This window comes from Polyodon spathula, chromosome 16 (assembly GCF_017654505.1).
Source record: "Polyodon spathula isolate WHYD16114869_AA chromosome 16, ASM1765450v1, whole genome shotgun sequence".
In the NCBI taxonomy this organism is placed as follows: Eukaryota; Metazoa; Chordata; class Actinopteri; order Acipenseriformes; family Polyodontidae; genus Polyodon; species Polyodon spathula.
In genome coordinates this window covers 16,609,274-16,636,157 of record NC_054549.1, presented here as the reverse complement: position 1 = coordinate 16,636,157, position 26,884 = coordinate 16,609,274, and the positions used below count along the sequence as shown (strand labels likewise).

At 39.2% G+C, this 26,884-nt stretch overlaps 1 protein-coding gene across 7 annotated transcripts in view; it reads left to right on the top strand.

Moving 5' to 3' along the window:
* Positions 1–26,884, top strand: part of LOC121328580 (kazrin-like) — a 295,129-nt gene that overhangs the window by 257,219 nt on the left and 11,026 nt on the right. For 6 of the 7 annotated variants that reach the window (XM_041273346.1, XM_041273347.1, XM_041273348.1 and 3 more), the window contains 3 exons: positions 1,307–1,499; positions 3,751–3,881; positions 7,285–7,408. In XM_041273346.1, the coding sequence (XP_041129280.1) occupies positions 1,307–1,499; positions 3,751–3,881; positions 7,285–7,408 (448 nt within the window). Of the gene's footprint in view, positions 1–1,306; positions 1,500–3,750; positions 3,882–7,284; positions 10,078–26,884 lie in introns of those variants that run through there. The other variant, XM_041273352.1, reaches the window with a different exon arrangement.

Below are 26,884 nucleotides of genomic sequence, written 5' to 3'. Positions count from 1 at the left end.
TCTGCTCTGCACTATTAGGGTAGTTTTTTTTTTTTTTTTAGGCAGTTTTCTAAATTGAAATGTGTAAGATACTGTGGACGGTCATCCTGGTGAGCTCACCAGAGAGCTGGTTCTGTAGCTCGCTCACCCCATTCTAAAGAGGTAATTGGGTTGGTTGTGGGATCACAGGAAGCCCACAGACCTTCAGTGCTTCTGAGCTGTTGTGGGGAATTGCTGCTGCGAGGGAATGCAATTGGACATTCCAAACAGGGGAGATAGCAGCAGGCTTATTATAAAATAAGCCAGGACATCATGACAATCACAGCCATCACTGATGAAGAGTGCAGGGCCCTGATTGGAACTGCAATCCAGCTACAGGAGGGCACTGCTGATTAGTTACTTGTGTTGCTGTTTTATCGACCTGAACGCAACGCAATCAATTTAGAACAACTGGGTTGCTTCTAGTCTTTAAAAGTGTACCAAAATGTAGAACAGGACATGGTAATAATCCCAGTGGACTGATACATTGTATTGATATTTTCATAAACAAAAACGTGTGCTTGTAAGATGGCACTGAATTACCTCAAGCCTCCCTTATAACTTAACATGTAATTTTATTAGATGCTAACTTTGTCATAACCTTTTCACATAGCTAAAGGGATCATGATTGGCTGCGGTTTGTTTGCGTTTAATTTTCAATCATATTGTACAGTATAACAACCTGTTTGGTGGCAAATTGCAGGAGCTTCAGGCACACTGTAGGCATTTTAAAAGAGTTTACAGTACCGTTAAGAAAGAGAGAGAGATTCCTGCTGTACAGACAACAGCAGTAGAGAACGTAAGAGCTTGTGTCAATGCTCTACTTGAGCAAGGGAACAACATTTTTATATGTACACCTGGTATACAGTCACATGGGATGTTGTCTTTTAATCCACGCTCAATGTAGCACTTCAGTGTGGCATAGCTCTTTACAAAGGCCATTAAGACCGGTCTGTGCCATCTCTGAGCTAACTCGCAAGGTGGTTCAGATCCATTATAAAGCATGTCGGCTGTGTGCCGGTATAGGCAGTTCACACAGCCCAACATGCCACTCAGTGCTGGCTTTAAGCTGTAATAACTTGTCTGTGTGAAAGGGGCTTTAGCCAACACCAGAACAATATATACTGTAGATGCTAAGATTAGTAACAAAGTCACATGACTGCAGAGAGGCATACATGCACAGTGCTGTGTCTCTACCTTGTAGGTATGAATAGTTCTTGTAACATGGGGGCCTGTTCCTTTTGGATCTGGGCTGGAGCTGATTTCTGGTTCTGTTTCTCCTCTGCAGGCGAAGCAGTCTCTAGCCACGCTGACCAAGGATGTTCCCAAGAGGCACTCGCTGGCCATGCCCACCGAGACATTGCTGAACGGCAACCAGGAGTGGGTGATGCAGGCCGACCTGCCCCTGACCGCAGCCATCCGCCAGAGCCAGCAGAGCCTGTATCACGGGCACCAGCCACACCCTGCAGCGGACAGGCCAGGTGAATAAACACAGCCCACATCTCATTCTCCAAATAGACCACCACTGTCAAGCAGGAGTTGCATTTCCAGTTCTCTTCCTTAACGTATTACAGTGTGCAATACTAGTAAAGCCCTTCCGAAAAACACTTTTCTTTTCTTTATGTTGGATTTTTAAGGAGTAATCACCCAGCTGATGTGTGACCCAGGACATGCGGATACAAATATCATGATTATGTATATATATCTAAAAAAAAAAAAAAGATCTACAGGAGGCAGCAACAGTAAGTTTTGAGAATGCTGTAAGACACTGGCTCCTTGCATTAATGTGCTACTCTATCCTACTCTATGAGAAGTACACTTCTCTGTCCATCCACTATCTTGTAGAGGTGTCTCAGTGCAAGGGGAGGTGTGTCTGGAAGTGAACAAAATGTCACACGTAATCCAATTCTCTGGCTTGAGAGGGAAGGGAAGATGTTTGGGGTTAAGTTTCTATTAATGTAATACTTATTTCTGCTTCGCACAGTCCCAGACTTTGGGGTTTTTATTTTCTAGCCAATCTGGAATTGAATCTTCAGCTGCTCTGTGTACCATGCTGACTCACGACACCTCTAAAAGTATTAAGTACAGTGTCGTGCTGAATTTTACATTGTTTTGATGTTTTAAAAGTATATCTCATTTGTAATACCGAAAGTTCACATTTTAAAAAATACATTAATAATAGCGTAGGTAGTCACATGGACAAAATGCAATGAGCCGCTGATGCATGCGCATATCTCAAAATAATGCAGCGTGCAAGTACCGTTTAGTACCTAAACGCCAGTCAATGGAATAAAATGGTTAAATAATACTTGTGGGTGTGGCGTTTGCCTGCAAGACTGACAATGATTGGTATGTATAGGGCTGCTTGTATCTTAATATAAAATAAGCTTGATTACACTACGTTTTGTATTTTTAGCAGTATTAGCAATAAAAAGTATATGCAAGCAGACATTATTATTATTTTTTATTTCTTATTATCGAACAATTTCGATATCGTATCAAAATGTCAATATTGGTGCCCGTCACTAGTGTTTACCTTTAGCATTCATAAGAACATAAGAAATTCAAGAATGAGAAAAGGCCATTCGGCCCACCTGTCCTCGCTCGCTTTGGTGCCAGCATGGTCCGTTAGCACTCAGGAAAGGAAAAACAAACCAGGTTAGCAGGGGAAATGAAACCTCGGGAATCCGTGGCTAGACGGACCGCCCTTCCTCCAGACGGCTAGCTAAAGGTCACATTGTGGTCACAGAGAAGGTTATACAGTATTGTTCATGACATCACCCAGCACAGAATGGTGAATGGAATACCAGGCCATTATATTCAGCAGGTTTGTCAGTAACCAGCTTGCAATAGTCCAGAAGAGTTCTAAGGTTCCGTTATAAAGTGTCACAGCTGCTCCAGTGCACATTTGCTTTACAGGTTGTTATTAGCAACACCCAGTTACCCAAGCTACTTTTGGGTTTCCTTCATAGCGTTTCCTCATAGGAGAGTTCAGAAGGATCTTGGGATAGGAATTGCTTTATAAGTGGAGGGATTGCCATCATTTGCTCCGAGCCCTGTCAAGTAGGAATTCATTCACTTCAAAGATGTTGTCGTAGCAAGTAATAAGAGAAGTTAAATAGCCATGTCCTTATTGCTGAGGCAATGGGATTCAAATAATCCATCATTTTGAATTGGAGACTAGATCATTTTTCAAGTCCTTTCTAATTATTTCAGTGCTATTATTAATCGGTAATCTGCACAAGACAATGCATTACTTATGTCGTTACCTAAAGTGCTCCATGTCATGGACAAATACCTGGCAAATGACTAATGTTTCTAATTCTTAATTGAACTGAGTCTGTTTTGGGTATGGAATGAATCCATAATGAACTACAATAGAGGGTGTCCATGGTGCCAGATGTAAGGCCAAGAGGGAACCAATCTAGACTCACTAAAGCTATCCATGGCATATTTAAATTAAATCTAATTATGCTACAATTGAATATTTCTATGATTTGTTGTCAGGTTGATTTGAACTGCTATACAAGGTATATTCCTCCTTAATGGTAGGGAAACACACACAATTGCAGATTGTTGTACTAAACCAGTCTGCCAAAACACTGAAAGCAATGGTCTATGAATAATATGGGTGTGCTCTATATATCACAAGGTCAGAAATAATGACATGAGTCCTTTATTTGAAGTGGTTTGAACCCCTGGCTTAGCTGCTGTGTTTGTGTTTGTCTACAGCAGTGAGAGTGAGCCCCTGCCACTCGCGCCAGCCCTCCAGCATCTCAGACGCCTCTGCCATCGAGGGAGACCGCTCGTCCACGCCCAGTGACATCAACTCGCCCCGTCATCGGACACACTCCCTGTGCAACGTAAGGCCCTTACACACATACATTGCAGTAATTTGGACACCAGGAGCCATGTTCTCTAAAGTGGAATACAGATTACCTCAAGTGTGTGTAGGCCATTCCATGAAAACGCAACACTTGTTACTTTGGAAGTCAACATTATCAGACTACTAAAGTAACAGAACCCAAGGAAGACGGCTTTACCGTCTGGTAAAGCCCACCTCATGCAGTTAAATGCCCTGAGCCAAAGGCAAGGACGTTTAACACAATGAAAAAGGCCTTACCAGACAGTATTTAAGTTACTGCGAGGTCCTAAAATTTAGTGGCGAAACAAAACACATTTTAAAAAGTTTTAGTAATTAAAAATAGCTAGTAGTCTACATGTGTTAATGCTGATCATGCTATTTGTTCAGTAACTTGTTCACAGTGTATTCATAATGTTTATTGAAAGCCTCCTTGCTGGCTTTGTAGAGAAGAGAGCACCGTCCTGTGTTACTGTGATATGTTGAAATAACGTTGCTGAAAGTAATCAGACTGCATCCAGTTGTTTGATTTCTTCAAGTCGTCATTCAAACCAGAGACTAGCTGATATTGTGGTTGCTGTGTTGCCTCTAACAGCAAACACTATTCTGTTGTTTTGTTTTTTTTTATCACTTTATTTGCTACGCTAAATTTAAATTGACCGTATAGGGCAGCGAAGAAGCAGTCTACATTGACAGACAACATTCAGAAGCCATGTACTAGAACAGAGATTTTCTTTCAAGCAGAAGAAAAGGTAAAATGCATAAATGAATACTGTATTTAAGTATTTTCCAGCACATGATTTGGAACAGTGATTAAACACTGTTTGAAAGATAACCTTAAAGATCTTTTAGCAAATGGCCTTGTATTAACCAATCAGGTTAAAGGAAATCTTGGATCTATTTTCTAATTGCAAGTAGAGCATGCTCTGGTAGAAAAATGTGTACAAGACACTATTCATTCAAAATGAGCAGCTGATGGTAATCTTGAGGGATCAGCCATTTACACTTTGGGGTAGTCGCTGTAGCATTAATTACAGCTTCAGTATTTAGAGGCTCTATACAAGCCAATGCATTTGGCTGAAATAGAAAGAGCACACAGATCTGCAAGAGCAATTTTAAAATAAATAAGTAAGTAAAACACAAACGGCATTGCACAGTGTTCCTTAACAAGAAATCCACACAGATTTCATTTCCTGCAATGTCTTTGCTCATATGGGGGTCGAGGAAGTGTAAAATAGGTGTTCAGTTGTAACATTTTAAGTTGCTCAAATGAAGGCTCACCCCACTCAGCACAGACAAGGGTATACAAACATTACAAGTAAAACATTACTAAATTGGTAATTTGTAACGCAACCCTTACAACCCTAAAGCCCCCTATGCACCAGACGCGATGCGGCAAGTGAAATTGTGCAGCGATGCAACAAAATTAATAGAACCTATACTTTTGATAAGTATCTTTCCACCACAGGGACACTGCAGCGACACAAAATAAACAGGATTTTTTTCTTTTTTTTTTTTCCGCACTACAACTAGGGCATTGAGCACTAAGAAAACAGCTTCAATTCCACAAGGGTGAAGCAGTATCCAAAATGACGGAGAGGAGAATAATACTGCAGTCGAAAAATACCTAGAGCTTTATGACAAAGATCATCATAGTCTTGATCAGAGTTTTGTCAACAGCAATAGTTTTTTTTTTTGTTTTTTGTTTTTTTTTATAGCTCGTGTCTGTCGCTGCGTCTGGTGTGTAGCGCCGGCCTTTAGTCCTGCTTCCTTAATGGGCAGCATAGTACCCCAAAAATCCTGCAGTTACTACTGCTTTTATAAATCCGTGCCCAGGAATGTTATCTGGTATAATAAGATTGCACCTGTTTCTGAATGGATTCAGCCATGCTCATCTTACAGATGACAAAGATGACATGGCACGTCCCACCCTACAGTGCTTATGCTGCTGTGGTTTTATTATTATTATTATTATTATTATTATTATTTCTTGTAACCATGTATTCACTAGTTAGCATTCTTACTGGTCTCTCTTTTGATTGTTTGTTTGTTATTTAACATCAATCTAACGTTTGTAATATCGGGACAGTTTGAAGTGTAAAATAAAACCAAAAAGAACCAAAAGATCTTCAACTGAAACAAAGGGGTATCAGCAATAACATTGCTAGTGCTAATACGATGCAAGGGAAATAGACCTTTTAGTATCTTGATTGAATGAATCAGGTTTATTTGTCAGAGTGGGCTGGATCTCACTTCCCTAATCCACAGGGAGCAGTGAAGTACTTGCACTGTAAGAAAGATGAGTTTCTGGATGAGTGTAGCAGGTTAGAAATTTAAAGAGGATTGTATTTTCATGACCCACTGAAGCCAGTAAAACAGTGATCCTATTAAAGTATGTAATGAATGCGAGAAAGTAAGTTTTAAAGGAAAAAAAGCAGGGTTCCTTGAGTATAAAAATGCTTCAACATGTCTTTGTGCAGAAACAGCTCTAACTACTGAGCTCCCCCTCCCTCCCAGCCCGAAACAATTTATTTCAGCATAAAACTGCCGTCACTCTTCACTGCACAAAAACAATCTTCAGAAATAGTGTTGTGATCAGTAACTGCATACCCAGAATTACAGGAACAATAATGATTGTGTTTTGCACAGCACCAACAGCAGAGTCTTACCTGGTGCTAATCTGAAATGTGTAGCATACTGTCTTGTGTGCCAAATTATTAGTTCCCACAATGACGATATAGCCAGGGCACTCTTTTGTAATGTTACTTTAATCTTCAGCCAAGAGAAATGGGTATTCCTCACATACAGAGCAACCAAATTCCTATTCAAATAACAATAATCGATTCATTGATAACACTTTATCATACAAAAGCATAATGCAAACTAAATGTATGTAGACTCTTCACCACAAATACGACTGGAAACATGCATGGAGAATTTATTACTAAAAATAATAAAGCCATTTCTCACCGCAAATGAAGTCCAAACGGAAGAGCTTTAATCGAGAAACGCACTAGCAAGGTAGGTAGGAACGTGAGGCTATAAATAGACGACAAATCAATTGATGAATGTTTCAGTGAGGCTGGCAGTATAAAAGCCATGGTAACCAATAGCCAATTCATCGATTGTTGCTTCGCTACTAACACAGCTCTGCCCAACTGAACTGTTCCAGCGGCATCCAGCTTTAACATATGGGTGGGAAAGAGGTGCAGTCCAAATTCTAAACTTGGAAACAAGCCTGTGGTTGGAACTCTTGCCACTGCCTTCTGAGATGAGGGACTTGCACTTTATGCATGGTGCTATTTCTTACATTGTAGGCAACCTCAAACATTACAACTGTGGTTCTTCACAATGTTGGTCAGCTATCATTTGTTTCTTACATGCCTGTCTTTCCCTTTGTGCAGTCACTGGAGGATCTGGAAGACCAGAAGCGCAAGAAGAAGAAGGAGAAGATGGGTCTAGGCTCCTTGTCACGGGTCTTTGCCAGGGGGAAGCAGCGCAAGTCCATGGATCCAGGCCTGTTTGATGGTACTTCTCCACCTGATTATTACATAGAGGAGGATGCAGACTGGTGATAGGGCTGCCCTGTGTGTGTGTGTGCGTGTGTCTTAAAGGAAAAAAAAAAGAAAATTAAGTGAGCCCTTTTTTTCGCTGCATCTCTGCCTCCCTGTAATCGATGTACATATTAAAGCAAAACGAAACAAAGATATATAAATATATATATTATGTGAGTGTTTTAACTGTTGTCCTCGGAGCAATGCGCTGTATTTTAAATCTTGTTCTTGTCTTATTTTTTGCTTTGGTTTTTATTTGACAACTGGAAACTTGAAGGACTGCTGTGTATTTGTAAATGACAGCCATTGTTCACGTTGTGCTTGTTAAACGTCTTGTCCTGAATGCGTTTATTTTTTGTTCGTTAGTGGGTTTTTTTTTTTTTCTTGAAATCCAAGGTTTTGGTGCATTTTCTGTATTTGGTATGTTTTTGTACAAAAAATAAATTAATTAAAACTGCTTTTGAAGAGACAATATTCCTCACGCAAGGCAATGGGACAGATGTAGTCTTTAGGGACCCTAGTCTCAAACTCTAACACTGGAAAGGTAGGACAATGCGATGGGGCAAAAACTGCAGTTCCACTTACCAGCTGTCCACGACAATAGTCATTTTAAGTATAGACCATATCAACTGTCTACAGTTCATTACCATCAGTTTAATATAAGATCATTCTGAGAAACTGCTTCAAATATCTGTTTAACTTATAGAACATAGATGTGAAACTTTCCGAATGTGGATCCAATCACGTCCTGAATATTACTTTGTTAGGCAATGCTTTCACGTGCACTACACATAAAAGCCAGTTCTTAAAACTATCTGCACCCTAGATGGGCTCCTTATTTAATGGCAGGCTACATGTTATTTTATTTTTTATTTAAACTTGTTTGTAGGACAGGACTGGAATAAAACCCTGTATTGTTTGTGGCTCTTGAGGGCTTGAGTTCACAGCCTGTTCCTGCTGCAGAGGAACAGATGCTTTCTGAGTCTCTGTAGATCACTGCCTGCCTCTCTGGCTAAGCCTGGATCGGTCGACTGGAGGTTGTGCTGCTGGAGGTGGGGAGGTGCTAGACTTCCTATTTAAACTGAGAAAGGGGTTAGTCACATTGCCAAAGATCCTTAATGTAAAGGGGAACCAAGTCTCTGGCCATCTACATGCAGCTGACATATATAGGTAGTGCTGGTGGGCACAAGGAGCACAGCTACTCCATCTTACTGATAAAGCATGGACAGTGGCAGCTAATCTGGCAGTGACAGTTTAAGTCCTGCCACTCACTGAATGAGAGCCCCATAGGGTAAAGCAAGGCACACCGCCAACCTCGACCAGCTTTCATAAACACATTAAAAGAAAACTTGCCTGAGTTGATATAACTGAGGATGCCACGGCAAGCCGCTGCATATGACTATTGGTATCAGTTTGCAAAGTTACTTTTGGAAGCGTTTCTGAAATGCAAGCTAGCATTTAACAGCAGACTGGCACTGGTGGCATTGAGGGAAATGGGTTAAAAGAAATGAAGAGCTGCAGCAAGCTGGTGTGCGGCTGCTGAGAAGGAGGTGACATTGGCAGACAGTGAGGTGTGTCCTCTGTCCCCCCAAAGGGGCTACCACAGCCCTGTCTCTCCCTATAGACACACAGACAAGATCCACTTCCAAAAAAGATAATGGGGAATATAGTAATATCTGCACTGCGATGATGAAACCAAAATAAACAAACTAATAAAAAACAAACTAATGCTTCAAACACAGGTAGCAGACTTAACAGATCTCACTTTCACACTGCATGGTTTTGTACGTTTCTTTTTTTTTTTTTTTTTTTTTAGTAATGATAATTCCAGTATTCAGGCACCATGGGGGATTTCCTGAATAATATAACCGAAGGGTAATTAGATTTGAGGCAATTTTCAGGTAGCTGCCAGCTGCTTCCTAATTAAATGACAGCAGGTGACATTTTAAAGCAATTTTCACCTAGTTGTTCAAATTTTGTTGCTGTAATAGCTGCTTACCAGTGACCAAATGTCTAACTTTTTTAATTTCCAATTTTAAATTAAAATATACCGTCAACAATAAGACAAAAGAAGATACCAGTTTAAACAAACAAATCGTACATTGTTAACTGTTACTAACCCTATTACACTGGCCAGAGAACATTTTTAAAACAGGCTTGTATGCTATATCAGAACCCCATAGCACAGAATGAAAAACAGAAATCCACAAAATCAATGTCAAGAAAGATTAATTTCAGACACTTTTGGAGTGAAAAACACAAGGCAGATGAAAGCTTCATTAATTTCAGTAGAAGCTAATTTAACGGATTATACCTAACTCTGCCTTGCCTTAAAGGAATACTATCTCTTTATTCTGTATCTGCAAAAAAAAAAAAAAACTGTTGTCTTTCTGACCCACTAACTGGCTGCAGTGTTGTGAGTTAAGAGAAATGTATATTTAATTTGCAAATACTTACCCACAGTGCTTTGCAAAGAGAGCTGTCAGAAGTGGCAGGAAGTGTCTTTATTTGTGACATCACTTCCTTCCAACTGATATTTTATTTGTGCTTTATTGTTATTATTATATTATTATTATTGTTTTTAATTGATATTTTTACGGAACTACCAGTTCCATAGAAATTCTGCTTCTCGTTCAAATTTTTTTATTTAAATTTTTTTTTTTTTTTTTTAAGTTTTGTAAATTACCTAATTATAACGATTTTTAAATGATTTCTTAAATAAATTTTTTATTCAATTTACAACCGAAGTATCTTCTAATTATGGCTATCTTTTAGATTGTATTCTTTTCCCCAGAAGTGTTGGGGAGAGAATATTGAAAAGGTTTAATGGCATGGATACAAATATGAAAAATCTAAATAAAAGCTTATTTTAAAATAAATAACACTGAATGTTTATGTGGCTTCATTGTTTCTGTGTCTTCGTGCTATGGCTTACTTCTAACTCACTGGTATGGGGGCCACCATCTTGACAGCACCTGTCAGGGGCAACTCCCAAACATACTGATGTCCGTCTGTGGCTGCCAGAAGTATGTTTAGCGTCATGGTGTAAATAACATGGCTTCCTAATCTGAACCTTACCTTACATTAATGCCCCTACTCACTGTTGCCAATATATTTCTTTTTAACCCAAACCATGTAAAAGGATAACTTCTTTGGCCCTCTTATTGTCAGTTGTGCCATTTAATTGCCCACAAGTATACTAAATTTTACACAAAAGTATTATTACTGGAATCTGTTTACTAAATGTTATACAATTCAGGCTTATTTTCACATCAGAAACCAGACATGGTTGGCTTACCAGTGTCTTTGCATTCTCCAAGGTATTATTAACTGCAGGCACACAAGCTTCCTCCCTCTTTGAAATTCGCTGGCTTGGATACTCTTAAACAGCCTTCCTCCTACTCCTGCCTGCATCTGCAAGGAGGTATGCATTCTCAATTCCTTACTTCTCAACCTGGTCTTGAGAAGCAGCAAGCTTCCTAAATGTATATAAAAAATATTTTTAAACCTGTATGAGGCACATTTTGACATCAAGGCATACCAATTGGAAATCTTGGATGTGATTGGCTGACATGCTGGCACAGTGGTCTCCCTTCTGTTTCCAGTGTACGCTGTACAAGACAATACAAAAGGATAATTAGGACACTAGAAATAGTGAGTTCTGTCTTTAGCAGTTTTTTTTTCTTCTTCAGAATTCCAGTACAGTTGCTGCTTTCTTGGAGAAGAAGCACAGCAGAAATCCTGCCTCAAAGTTCCTAGAGTGTTCATTTTTTAATATGAATGAGGGACTGGGTTGAAGCCCTTAGAGCCCAAGCTAAGCATTACCTTTGCTAAATGCACAACACATTGCTAAAACCTTCTCAATCATTAGGTTTTCCTGTGTGCTGAGCTTAAGAGCCCAGAGTGGGATTTGCAAAGGACATGTTGTGGATGGGATAAGACTAACATTTCCACTCCTTGTAATAGTTCAGATGCAGCATGAAGGCATTCTGTTGAGGTGCTCCACAAGGCTTTACTATGTTTTGGTGTTAAGTGACTGCTACCAAAACTTCTGTGAATGTCTGTTAAAGCTGATGGTAATATCTGGAATGGATCAAACCAATCAAACATTGCTTACAGTAAAAGGCTCACTTGATGTTTGTCCGTACGAACACCAAGTCACAGGAAGAAAGTTCCAGTCATGGGCAAAAGGGGTCATCAGAACCTTCTACAATGAGTAAAAACGACTAAATTGATATGGTAAGCAAATTTTGAAACCTGACCACTGAGATTAAAGTTGACCCTAATGCAGTATTCCATTCAGCCCAGTGGATACGGAATCAGGTCGTCAGGGTGCAGCAGGAAACCTTGTATCTATTTATTTTAATATATACATCTGAACCTGCTTCGGAGCCGACCATGGCCTGGGCCGGAGCTCATGATTTTTGTCTTTCCATTGCGTCAGTCAGTACATCTTTTTACCACATGGCGTCTAAGACCGAGTATCTGGCTTGTCAGATCCAAATTACTGCTTTCGCCGAAAAAGCGTTCTTCTCCTCTTTGTGTAATCAGCCCGTCGTTTTAGTCAGTAATATACAAAGAATGCAAACAAAGAAAAACACAACCATAACCTCAGGATCTGCCATTCTCAACTCAAACACAGCGCCTCTTAATATGCATGTTCATTGCGTGTGACGTCACTTACATGGCTCGGCCCGGGCACTCCAGTGGAAACACTACCAGGATCCTCCTAAGCGCAGTGGGCTGGCTGGGCGTGGGCCCGGCTCAGTTGTACAGGGGGAGAGAGGTAGAACACCTGCTGGCACGCCTGTCTGGGCAGTGTTCTTGCCCCCAAATGTAGTATATTTGTATAAAGTGTTCTATAATAACAACTGCATTCTTTTTTTTTTTTTTTTTTTTTTATCATGATATAGTGTGTTTCAATTTCAGTTAGTTAGTGATTAACATTTATGTCCAGTCTGCTCTGCGCTGAAAGTGGAAACAACTTCCATAGTCAGTATTTGGCCATCACGTGTAGCTAATATTGTCATCTTACAGACCCTTGTCTTTAGAAAAATCACATTCTAGCTTTGAAGACCACTGCTGTATGTAAAGCTACTCTCTCTTGTACTAGGTCTGCTTCAGTCATGATGGGACAGCAAGATGTCAGATCTGACAGGCTTCTATAGAGGGATGATAGCTGCTGTTTGGGGCCTACCTTCTACCTCCACCCATCTTTACAGTCTTATAGATTTGAAAACTGGCAAATTCATTTGAAATAAGCAAATAATTCAATTTGATTTCTCCAGCCGAATAGCTGTAAGAATAATTTGGCCCTCACGTACCCATAGCAACACTGATACTAACTGAAACACATTTTTATGTAGCGCGGGTACAGCATTTTCCAATATAAATCAGAAGGCGCTTGGTTTTATGCTGAAGCTTTCAGATGTCAGTACCATTATCTTAGGGATCCCCAGCTGAGCTGCATCTATTCAATGGGATTCCAGTAGCAGCTCTCCTAAGCCCTAGTTGATGATTTTTATGGTGTCTCAAACAGCTGAACCACACACACTACTCTAGTCAGTCCAGTCTGCTAAACTTTAACACCACCACCAGGGAAACAGTGCAGCTGGTAAACTGTAAAGATTAAAACTGATTTAGAAGAATAATGTAAAACAATTTTTTTTTAAAAGAACTGTGTTTATTAGATGTCTGAGTTATTTCAGATTGTGAAATTGTGACAGTAAGATTATTTCTTAAACGAACCAGGTTTTTTTGACGGGTGTCTAACTGTATAAAGAAACACTCATCCTGTCTCTAACCAAGAAAGCTGGTCTTTAGTTCTGTATGAAATCGGATTACAAGTTGAATTAACCAACAACAAAAATCTATTGAAAAACAGTTTAGGTACTTTCCCAAAGGGGCTTGTGCCAGTAAGGTTAAAAAAATAAATAAAATAAAACATACATATTTCAATCTATTTAAAACTACGATACAGGTACTAGTGCTGTCGATGGTGTAGTGGTCCTGGTAGGAAGCACCTATAGAATTACACAACTGATTTAGTGGTATTGATTGGCTGTGCTGGGACCCTTCTCTTGGGATCCAGTTTCCTGTTGTTCACAGGGCTGAAAGCGATGGGCTTGGAGTCTTCTTTGGATCTTGATTAGGGAGGGGGGCCCTTTCTAAACTGAATCCCTGAGATTTGCTTTGTTCCTTGGGAGTCAGTAACGAGCGGAGTACACATGGCTTGGTGCAGGACTAATCACTACAGGCTGTTGGAGCTGTGGAGTCAGTCGAGGGGAAGAGAGTTGATAGCGGAGCAAGGTATGGAAACAGGTAAATTAGCAATATCCAGGCATGGTACAGGACTCATAGATCTGGTTGAGCATTTGTTTATGCGGACTGATAGGAAGGCTTTACTGTACTGCAGCTGGACTCAGGAATACTTGACAGAAAGAATACAGCTTTCATGTGTCTCTTATTTTGGAAGTTCGTGCTGTGTCTTGTAATTCTAGACAAAGAAATAGCGACTAGGAAAGTGTTATGAGACATAGAGCTTGTTTTCTAAGATCCATGGACAGGGATTATTAAGGACCAGCTGGGATTTACTCACACATCACAAGTTGGATATACAGCATTACATAGATGAGCCCCTGCCTCAAGTTACCTAATTCCTAAACTAGATTGTAAAACCCTCTCCTTTAAATCATGCAAATAGATAGCAGGTTGTGGTAGTGCAGAAGGGTATGTGTCATAAATCGATGCACCTTGTAACATGCAAAGTCAAGTGTTTTCTGTTGGGAGTTATGTTTGCTTTGATTTGTAGCCAAGATTATAATCAATAATTCTTCACAATATTCCTTGAATTTATGGAAGCAGAACTATCCTTTGCTGGTAGGTTTTTACAAATCAATGTGTGAGTGATATTAAGTGCAGGGCCTCTAATGTATTACTTGCTTGCACTTTCATTTCTAAAAACTTTAGCGCAGAAGGTACAGTAATGAGCGTTAATCATTTTACTTTTAATGTTACATTTTGAGCTATTCTATGAAGGCACCTGTAACTCTATATACAGTCAATCACTTCCTTTTTGATTCAAATATAACTGAGGGCTCAGTGACTGTTCTAAAGGAATGCAAAATCCATGTGTTCAATATTGTGCATTCCTAATTTAGAGAAGTCTTACAGGAGTGAAAGCCGATCAATGCATTTCATATAGCTATTCACTAAGCTTGTCTCTGGGTATGAGTTATAAAAGAGCAAAATTTAATCAAGCAGCATTTAAAAGGAGTGCTAACCAAGATTTTAAAATCCCAACAGGGAAGTCCCAAATGTCAGGAAAATTGGCACTGACATTCTTTAGCTCATGTTATTGACGGTAAATGCAGTCTGTCTTTCAAAGTTTTTTTTTAATTGATTTTTTTAAATTTTTTTATCAAAACCATGATGTTTGATATTCTTGAAACGGTTTTATAACACAGTTCAAAGTTTGGGTAGAATAAAACTGTATTGAACAGAGCCTGCTATAAGCAGTGCTTTGCCATCTTAACAAAGTCAAGTGTTTTAGTCAGTCAGTAAGACCCTGTTCTCATCGTCGCAGTGGAATTCATTGAAGCAGTGAAATGGCTCTTAGCTGGAAAAGGGCAGTTGATCTGCTTTTCTATCAGCTGATTTATATTAAACGCTTCCTGAAATCTCGGTTAAAGAGAGTCTAAAGAGTCCTTTCAGCAGCTGTGCTGATCTGTTTCTGCTTAGATGTCATTTTGTTTAATAGCTCTCGTGGGTAATTCTGTGCCAGAATGAATTTGTTAAACTATTCCTTTGCAGTCTTGCGACCCTTGGAGAAGAAGGAGCCTGCTTCTTCAACTGTTTAGTTCCCAAACATCGAAACATGTGAACGTTTGGTTGGAGCATTTTTTGGATTATGTATTCCAATCGGTTGCCATGGTAAACTTTCGCCAAAAAATAAACAAATAAATAAATAATGCCTGGATTTGGCTGTATGGAATAGTTTTATTGTAGCAGACCATCAAAATTCTGTATCGTGTAAAACAATGCCATGAGAAGCTAACAGGTAGCCTTGTTCATACAATCTTATCATAATGAGCTGCACTCAGCAGACTGCACTGATAACTGTGATAAGAATCTGAAAATGATTGCTTTGTTGTAACCAGGCTTCAGCAAACTTTAATACAAGTCTGATGGCATGGTTTCAGTTTCTTGTTTATGAATTAAACTGTAATTGGAGAAACTGGCTGTTTTTTTGGATTGTAAATGCAGTTCAATAGTGGGTGTGGCAGGATATATCACAGATTTTCTGTTATGGCCTAAGGACTGGCAAGCTGTGTTTTTTTGCTTTTTTCTATCATTGTATATGTGTTTTCTTAAACCATATTGTAATCACTGTACTTCAAGGTCAGTATAACGTATTCAATATGTAGGGGTGGCGTAGTGTTGGGTAGTCAAGGCTGGTCAGAAGTCGGACACCAGTCTTCCCAGCGACAGCGAGTGGAAGCGACAGCGAGTGGGAGAAGTACAGCGTGGAAAAGTACAGAGCAGTTTCGAAGCAGAAAGGAGAAATTGCATCTTGAATTGCTTTAATCAGAAAACAGAGGACATTGGGGAAACACAGCCGCGTGTGTTTTTCTGATAACAAACAAGCTGAAACTCGGAGCAGCTGATTCAAATTCAGCGGCGTTCTGAGACACGGGCGAGGGGAGGAGCCGACAGCACAGCAGAACAACGCAGTTAAACGAGGCAGTCTTCCCAGCGACAGCGAGTGGAAGCGACAGCGAGTGGGAGAAGTACAGCGTGGAAAAGTACAGAGCAGTTTCGAAGCAGAAAGGAGAAATTGCATCTTGAATTGCTTTAATCGGAAAACAGAGGACATTGGGGAAACACAGCAGCCGCGTGTGTTTTTCTGATAACAAACAAGCTGAAACTCGGAGCAGCTGATTCAAATTCAGCGCCGTTCTGAGACACGGGCGAGGGGAGGAGCCGACAGCACAGCAGAACAACGCAGTTAAACGAGGCAGTCTTCCCAGCGACAGCGAGTGGAAGCGACAGCGAGTGGGAGAAGTACAGCGTGGAAAAGTACAGAGCAGTTTCGAAGCAGTTTGAAAGCAGGTTGACGGCTGCAGAAGAAACTAAACTTCAAAAAAAAAAAAAAAAAACCTCAACATGGTCTTCAAGCCAGTAATCTGTGACACCTGCTTGATGTGGGAAATCCGAGAAAACCCAGCGGAGCTAAACCAAGTGTGCGTAAAGTGCCGCGCGATCCAGGATTTGCATAAACTAGTAAGCATGCTAGAAATGGAGCTGGAAGAAGTGAGACAGCAACAAGATCTTGAGGAACTGGCACACCCACAATTCATGGAAGTCTGCATCACCCCTAACAGACTGAAAGCCACCAGGGAGATAGAAGGTCAGAACAGCTGGGTTCAGGTAGGCAGAAGCAGGGAAAAAAAGAAACTTCGTCAAACACAACCACCAGAAATCAAAACAACCAACAGATTTGAGTCACTTCAGAATTTTGATGAGCAGAACCAACAACAAGAGAATGAAAGGAACAACATCCAGGACCCCATTGACAGTGGTGACCAGACAGCAAAAAGAAGGGAGGTCATGATTGTTGGGGACTCCATATTGAGAAACACAGCAAGTTCAGTTCGCAGTTTGGACCCCCTTACTACAACAGTGTGCTGCCTTCCGGGAGCCTCGGTCAAGCACATCACTGAGAACGTGGACAGGCTCCTAGAACGAACAGGAGACGACCCGGTAGTAGTCGTCCACATCGGTACAAACAACATTGGAAGAGACAGACCAAAATCCCTGCAAAACAAATTCAGAGAGCTAGGAAGGAAATTAAAAGAGAAAACCAAAACTGTGGTATTTTCTGGTATACTACCCGCACCTTGCAAAGGACCATATGGACAGCTGGAAATAATAAATCAAAACCAATGGTTGAAGACGTGGTGCACACGGGAAGGCTTCACCTATCTTGATCATTGGACCACATTCTACAACGAGGACTATCTGTATAGACGGGATGGACTGCATTTAAATAACAAGGGAACTAGTCTACTTGGAGAAAAGATCCTCGAGCAGGTTCGGAAGCATTTAAACTAGAAAGGAAGGGGGGAGAAATCAACAAAAAAACAGAAGGGAGACCGCATCAAAACAAGAACAACAACTCAGGTAAGACAACCATTAAATGTATTTATCTAAATGCTAGAAGTATCAGAAACAAAATTCTAGAACTTGAAGCTACTGCACTAACAGGTAACTATGATGTGATAGGTGTTACAGAAACGTGGTTATCTGAGAGTGATGGGGACGAATATAATATTTGTGGGTATACACTGTATAGGAAAGACAGGCAGGACAGAAGAGGAGGAGGGGTAGCGCTATACATAAGAAACAGTCTTGAAGCCCAGGTGTTAAACCTGGACAAAGAAAATAAAACCGAATCAATATGGGTCAGAATAACAGACAAAAATTCAAAAGGCATAATAATAGGAGCATGCTATAGACCGCCAGATTCAGACGGTGAGCACAATAATCTGTTATACAATGACATTAGAAATGTGTGTAGCAAAGGAGAAGCCATACTAATGGGGGATTTCAACTTCCCCCAAATAAAATGGGAAAACCCGGTGGGTAGCGCGAAGGATGAAATAGAAATGGTGGAAATGACAAATGACTGCTTCCTAACACAATTTGTGAAGGCACCCACTAGAGGGGAGGCATGCCTTGATTTAGTCTTTTCAAATAACGAAGATAGAATAACTAAAACAGAGGTCAGAGAACCACTGGCAAACTCAGACCACAACATGGTCTCATTTGAAGTGTTTTTTAAATCCTCAAAAGTAAAGACTAAAGCTAAGGTTTACAATTTTAGAAAAGCAAACTATGAAGGCATGAAACAGAGACTAACAGAAGTAGATTGGAGTAAAATAGAGAAAACACCCACAGAAGAAGGATGGTTGTTCTTCAAAAATGTAGTACTAGAGGCGCAAAACAATTATATCCCTAAAGTAGACAAATCTAAATGTAAAACTAAATTGCCAAAATGGTTTAATAGATCAATTAAAAAAAATATTCAGCGAAAAAAGGCACTTTACAGAGCATTAAAAAAGGACCAAAAAGAAAGTACACAGAAAGAGTACACAGAACTGCAAATGCAAGTCAAAAAGGAAGTTAGAAAGGCCAAGAGAGAAATAGAAATGAACATTGCTAAGGGAGCTAAAACCAATTCCAAAATGTTTTTCCAATATTACAACAGCAAGAGAACATTCAAAGAGGAGATTAAATGTTTAAGAGATACAAATGGCAAAATCGTAGAGGAAGAAAAAAAAAAGCAAATATGTTAAATGATTACTTTTCACAAGTTTTTACAAAGGAAGATACTGACAACATGCCCCACATGTCATCCAGTTCCTATCCAGTTTTAAATAACTTTAGCATAACTGAGGCAGAAGTGTTAAAGGGACTAGGAGCTCTTAAAATAAACAAATCCCCTGGGCCGGATGAGATCCTCCCAGTAGTACTCAAAGAAATGAAAGAAGTAATTTACAAACCGCTAACCAAGATCATGCAGCAGTCTCTTGACACAGGGGTGGTACCGACAGACTGGAAAATTGCAAACGTAATACCGATCCACAAAAAGGGAAACAAAACTGAACCAGGTAACTACAGACCAGTAAGCCTGACTTCTATTATATGCAAACTTATGGAAACTATAATAAGAGCCAAAATGGAAAATTACCTATATGGTAACAGGGTACTGGGAGACAGTCAACATGGTTTTAGGAAAGGGAGATCGTGCCTAACTAACTTGCTTGATTTTTTTGAGGATGCAACATCGATAATGGATAATTGCAAAGCATATGACATGGTTTATTTAGATTTCCAGAAAGCTTTTGACAAAGTCCCGCACAAAAGATTAATTCTCAAACTGAACGCAGTTGGGATTCAAGGAAACACATGTACATGGATTAGGGAGTGGTTAACTTGTAGAAAACAGAAAGTACTGATTAGAGGAAAAACCTCAGAATGGAGTGTGGTAACCAGCGGTGTACCACAGGGATCAGTATTAGGTCCTCTGCTATTCCTAATCTACATTAATGATTTAGATTCTGGTATAGTAAGCAAACTTGTTAAATTTGCAGACGACACAAAAGTAGGAGGAGTGGCAAACACTGTTGCAGCAGCAAAGGTCATTCAAAATGATCTAGACAAGATTCAGAACTGGGCAGATACATGGCAAATGACATTTAATAGAGAAAAGTGTAAGGTACTGCACGCAGGAAATAAAAATGTACATTATAAATATCATATGGGAGATATTGAAATTGGAGAAGGAATCTATGAAAAAGACCTAGGAGTTTTTGTTGACTCAGAAATGTCTTCATCTAGGCAATGTGGGGAAGCTATAAAAAAGGCTAACAAGATACTCGGATACATTGTGAAAAGTGTTGAATTTAAATCAAGGGAAGTAATGTTAAAACTGTACAATGCACTTGTAAGACCTCATCTTGAATATTGTGTTCAGTTCTGGTCACCTCGCTATAAAAAAGATATTGCTGCTCTAGAAAGAGTGCAAAGAAGAGCGACCAGAATTATTCCGGGCTTAAAAGGCATGTCATATGCAGACAGGCTAAAAGAATTGAATCTGTTCAGTCTTGAACAAAGAAGACTACGTGGCGACCTAATTCAAGCATTCAAAATTCTAAAAGGTATTGACAGTGTCGACCCAAGGGACTTTTTCAGCCTGAAAAAAGAAACAAGGACCAGGGGTCACAAATGGAGTTTAGAAAAAGGGGCATTCAGAACAGAAAATAGGAGACACTTTTTTACACAGAGAATTGTGAGGGTCTGGAATCAACTCCCCAGTAATGTTGTTGAAGCTGACACCCTGGGATCCTTCAAGAAGCTGCTTGATGAGATTTTGGGATCAATAAGCTACTAACAACCAAACGAGCAAGATGGGCCGAATGGCCTCCTCTCGTTTGTAAACTTTCTTATGTTCTTATGTTCTTATGTTCTTATGTTCTTATGTTCTTATGTTCTTATGTTCTTATGACTCAGAATTACTGAGTTTTAGATGTCAAACTTCACGGAACCACGAAAACAAAGTGTTTGTCTGTTTTCTTTTGGAACCTTGTCAGACTAGGTGGAAACACCTTGTTTTGTGATTGTGTTGTGGTTTTCAAATTTATTCGTTTTTTGGGTTTTGTTGTGGGTTCAATGCCGATAGCTATCGCAAAGCGAAGAGAAAGTTTCTCTTTGTCTCTCTGGCACACTCTCTCTGCTCCACTGTGTTCTCCTACACTCACCAAACACTCTTTTATTCCCGGGGGCTTCATTGATTCTATCATTCATCCAACCACCGCCTGGCCACATTCCACTCTTTTCCATTGAAACTTCAATCACTCAATAAATCATTCAATCTAACAATTAAACCATGCCATGTGGCCATTCAAAGGGTGGCCATCTTGGGTCCAGCTTCCTTCACCAAGATGGCCACTAAACTGTCACGCACACACGTGTAAAGGCTCTGCTCTGTCACAGTAAGTTTAAAAAAAACCCTGAAACACGCATCACTCCAACAGTTTAAAATAAATGACGGCAATATGAATTTGTATAAGACTGCACATGCACAACATCAATTTATATTTGGGATAGACTATAAATAAATAGGGAATATTAAACAAAAAATGTATCGATACGAAGGCCAGCGTCTATATTTTGCCTGCATATTTCTGATGACGTTTAAATGTTTAGACAAAACATAAATAACTTTGAAACAGTTTGTGTGTGTGAGGGGGGGGGGGGGGGGGGGGGGGGGGGGTTATATCTATTCTCTACAGTCACTGTAAAGAATGCATTGCTGTCAATCCCACAAGCAAAATCTAAATCTATTTTGATGTATATTGCTGTAGAGCCACAATATATACATACACAGGTATACCATATACAAGATAGTTCTTAAAAGCACATGCTGTGCTCACTGTATTAGACACACTGTCTAGGTGTGGGATCTGTGGAGCAGGTTCAGCCCTATAGTGTACTATTGCATTGCTCATCCTAATTCCACAATGACAGAAATAATATCAAATAATTATAGTTCTAATAAATGTATTACCGCACTGCAAATTAATTCTAATATAGTTGGATGTAATGCAGTTTGTATTGTGTTTATTAATTAAAGGAAATATTCAACACCCAAGGAATTAGTTATTTTACTTAGTGAAAATAACTTAACCAAAGTACAGTAATGTAATTTACATACATTTAGAATTATGATTCATTATAATCACCAGTGCTATGCTTGCAGGATGGAGCCGAGTTCATATTTCTATTGATTCTTTTAAGTTGCAAGTAATTATATTCATTCTACTAATTCATTGTAATTATATTTCTGTCCCACAATCAGGTTTAATTTCAAAATGAATTTAAATTTCTTGGTGTCTATCTATTAAAGTCTCCCAAAGATTAGCCTTTTGTGCATTCTACGTATTTCAGAGAGCAGGCCATGTTCCCCAGTTTAAACACTTTGCTCGGGATGCTAACAGATATCCACTACTGAGTAACCATCTCCAGACCTAGCCCTTACTTAGCATGTGAGATCTCAAAAGATCTGAATCCTAAAAGTAGTGACCAAGCCCCTCTGACTAAACCTTTATAACAGGGGTCTCCAATACTGGTCCTATTTAATTGGATCAATTAAATGTTTATTAGAAGCTTAATTGGTCCAATTTATTAAATTAGGGCACATTTGAAACAAAAACCAGGAGGGACACCGGCCCTCCAGGACCAGGATTGGAGACCCCTGCTTTACAACAAGCCTTTCCGGACTTGCATCTCCCACCACAGCTGTACATTAAAAACAGCATCATCTATATCCACTACAGTATGTGCACATGTAAAAAAGTTTGACATAATACAGATGCATTCGTATACTGTCAATAGCTGGTGCTACAGCATGTCCAGACCAGGTTTCACCACACATGAATACACTCTTCTCCAGATGTAAAAACATTTGGACGGAGAGACAGATAGATATAAAGCCAGCCTGGATATTAACTTGATCTGTTGGTACATCTCATAAACTTCCCAACAAGATCAAAGCAGGACAGAGCGTGACCAGAAAGAGGCAGTGTATTGCAGGTTACACACTGTACAAATCTTTATTTTACACGGTTGTCTTGAAGTAATGCTGATTTTTTAGGCTGCCGTTTGCTGAGGTTCATAAATCACCAGTATGTGATCGTCAGAGGCACCTTGCAGCCTTAATGAAGTCTGCAGCAATTCAAATCTTAAGCAAACCATAGTCTCCAGCCCTACAGAAGCCAAGTCTAGACCCTGTCTCCCACATACATCTCGTATTCGGCTGAGCTTCACCTCCCCCTTCCCTCCCCTCTCCAGCATCTCTTTATGGGTTGTCTACAGAAAGGAACAAAACATCTTGGTAGCTTGAGATGACAATTATTGTCAATAAATCAGTTATCTATAATATTTTTTCAGTACAGTAAGTAATCAAGACTACAAAAATGATCGGTAATATCACAATAATCAATAACTGTGATAGTCGTCAGGTAGTGAGAAAGATATCAAACTAACCCTAAAATGACAAGTATTATTCTACACCACTGGAGTGGAATACTGCAAGAGGAAGGATTCTTCAATAAAGGTTATCTGGGGCTTTCAGTGCTGGGGGGTATCTTTCACAGAACAGTATGGGGATGTATTGACCTTTGATATATCCAACCAAGAATTTTGGATGCACCATTTTGTTCCAACCCCTATCCTACCTTTAGGAATTGCCATCATTACCCTTCATTCAGATGCTGACATTTTTAGTGTTTGTTAATCAGAGCCTTTCCTGTTGACAGGTTATATTACGATGACAGACTGTGTCAGCGACAGTAATGCACAATGAGATTAGAGCAGCGCTCTTAAATATGAAGCTTAGTCCTTACCTAATCTGTTACTCATATGTTAGGAGTGTCTGGCACATTGACAGCCGTTCATGCATGACACAGCCTCGGCTGATAATGCACAGTTTGCCATGAGGGCTAATTGTTATGCTTTTTTTATTTATTTGGGGTGTTATGGTCTATCTAGAAGGAGTATTTGAATATTTTAATCACATGCTTTAGTGTTTGTTATGCCGACACTGTAAACAGATCAAAGGCTTGTTTTCTAAAGTCCATCGACCCTCCTTGACTTTAAAAAGTGAGTGTACTATAGCACTATAGTTGTTAGGAACAGTCTCCATGTCCGTGTGCTCATCTTTAAGAATAAAGTTTTTGTGCACAAAAGTACATCAGGTCTGAAGCAAAGCAGATATATTTTTTGTGTATTTATTTGTTTTAATCTGCAATTTGACTTGTTTGTGCTGCTAAGCTGCCAAGTTCTTTATCATACCAGTGTAACAGATTATGCCATATTTGTAGATACACTCCTGTTACAGATTATGATGGGCCCTTCAGGTGACACGAGGTAATGAAATACAAGGCATATCACTGTCTATTAACTAGCTGTGCAGTCTTCTCACACAGTGCTTAAGACTATGCATAGAACACAAGCACAGGATTTCTGTTGATATGATAAGTCTCAGGAAAATAGCATTTTCTGTCATTTTAAAATGCATAGGCATGAATTAATATATAGCAAATAACACTAAATCATATTATATTTTCCCCTATATTTGTAAGGGTCTCATTGGATTAATATAGACCCTACAATATAGGCAGTGTGGTCCAGTGGTTAAAGTCCAAGGCTTGTAACCAGAAGGTCCCCGCTTCAAATCTCTGCCACTAACTGACTCACTGTGTGACCCTGAACAAGTCACTTCACCTCCTTGTGTGCCATCTTGTGGATCAGATGTTAAATCAATGTCCTATTGTAAGTGACTCTGCATATAATGCACAGTTCACAGCCTACCTCTGTAAAGTGCTTTGTGATGATGGTCTACTATGAAAGGCGCTATATAGAAATAAAGACATTAAACATTATTACACCACAACCACACAGCAGGTGTATAATGTAAATTTAGATTAACATATACTCCAGGGTTCAATAGAAGTGTTGCTGCCCTCTAGTGAGGGATGAAAGAAATATAGTGTACAGGCTTGGACTCATTTGCATGTAAGCTTCAGACTTAGTTTGGAAAATAAATATTTATTTTGAAAAAACAGATTTATTTTTCCAGATTGCTAACGAAAAAGACGTATTTCGGGGTTCGGAGTCTGTTAGTTAAATGTTGAAAAGTTCCAAGTATTTTTTCACTGATTTATTTTTTAGAGTCAAGCTTTAGCGTGTTAGCTTAATGTTATCTCGCCAAGTGTAAAAATATAAAAAAACAAGCATGTAAAGACTGAAGCAATTTTTTTTTAATTTAATTTAATCATATTGATTTTAATGTTGAATTTGTGATTTGAATATTTATAAATTATATATGAAAGTACACATTTCAAAACTTTTAAGAATGTTTTTGTTAACATTCATGTATAAGCGAAATCTGAAAACAAAAAGGTTAATCTGGGAAAAATTATGTGATTTAAATTAAAACATTTGAATTTCATACAGTATTAGTTTATTAGCTTGAAGTAATAGTAGTAGTTCATCTACTCCATCAGGGCAGAAAATAAGTGATCCACTAACTGCTTAACACCCCCCTATGTGTCTAATAAGCTAATCAGACTCACCTTCCTCAAATTACTTCCAGCAGCTACACCTGGTATCAACTGACATTAGCTGTGTCTTGGTTTAAACTCTCCCCCATACCAAAACATTTTCCAGATGTGTTCCCTTCTCAAGTCAGAGAACACGGAAAGGCATGGCAAGCAACTTGGCATTGAGACACAAGATGGGGCAGATCTACGAGCCGTAGTTAAAAGAAAAGTTACTCCTGCATATCTCTCTATGAAACGCACGCAGCAATGACCTTCAGATAGCGGTCTGTTTAAGAGTGCTGGATGGGCAGGGAAAAGACTGCAATACTGGTACTGTACCTGCAATAGTACATAAGTACTGAGAGGCTGGTCTGTAGGGTTAGAATTATCGTTCTAAATAATATAAATTATTATTTTTTTTTGTTGTGTGCCTAAATTATTTACTGCACTGAAAAATGATTATTGATAATCCCGTTTCTGATTTATAGTTGACTGTACTGACAACATTTAAAGGAAACCAATTGATAAATAACATCTGAAATCAATAACACTCTACAGTACAGAAGTGTGTTTGTCTCGTTTCATTGGTAGGTCATTTCACAGGGTACCTGGTTTATTTTAACTCCTGAGAGATTTGTGTTTTGTATAATATTGTATATAATATAATAAAACGTAAGCATTGAAGAGTGAGTTATGGTAAAGCACACTAAAAACATGTCAAACCATAATAAATGCACAGTATAACCATGGGAAATGCAAGATAAAATTGTTCAAATACAGTGCAAAAATGCTATGGTAAACTTGTGTAAGGGAACTTATTAAAATATTTTGCAAACAATGACGTCTTTTTTTGTCAATGTTTAGAATTGTCATTTTCGGCCCATCCTATCTGGCTGTAAGTGTTGTACAAAAATAAAATCCCATCCTTGTGTGTTGTTCTAGCTGGTCAAAACCCAAGCAGTTCAGTGTATTGAAATGTTACAACATTACAGCATTTCACTGTGGTTCATGTACAGTAAATATCCTTATTTAGTGTGGGCCAGATTCAGTAATAAACTTGAAAATACGACAGTTGACAGACACAGCCAATAATCAGGTTTGCCATATTCTACATTCTATTTAATTTCTATCAAACATTCTGGAAATATTTTCCCTTCGCTCCCTCAAACTATTTAATTGCCATTTAGACTGTTATAAATAAGGCAACTGACACAGCACAACAACATTAGCAAATGTTTGTACTTATGAAATCCACATGAAATCAAACGGCATCTCATTGATGTGTGTGAATAGTTGTCAAAGTAACTGAGCTTCCATTGTGTTGTGGTATTTGTCATCATGGGTTTATTATTCTAAAGGGGAAAAACTATTAAGCATTTTGTTTTTGCGGACTTGCTTGTGAGTCAGATTTTTATGATTAGTTCTCATCACCAGCCTGTGTGATTAAAGCTTTGAAATGCATTTCTCTCAGCAGCACAACAAAAATTATTAACACAAATGTTTTTTTCTTTTTTTTATTATTTAGTGTGCCCAATTATTTCTCCACAAATTTTCATGCCAATTTGAAACATCCAATAATTATCCCCCTCCGCAGCTATTCCCCACACAGCTCAGGAGAACTGAAGGTTCAGTGGGCATCCTCTGATCCCACGACCAAGCCAGCTTCCTCTTTTACATTCAGGAACTCGAGAGCAGCAGTCAGAAAGCTACCGGACACTGCAGGACAAAGGCAGGACGCTTTTGAGCTCACTGGGCTCCTGGCCAGCAGGGTTCACTGTAGCTCA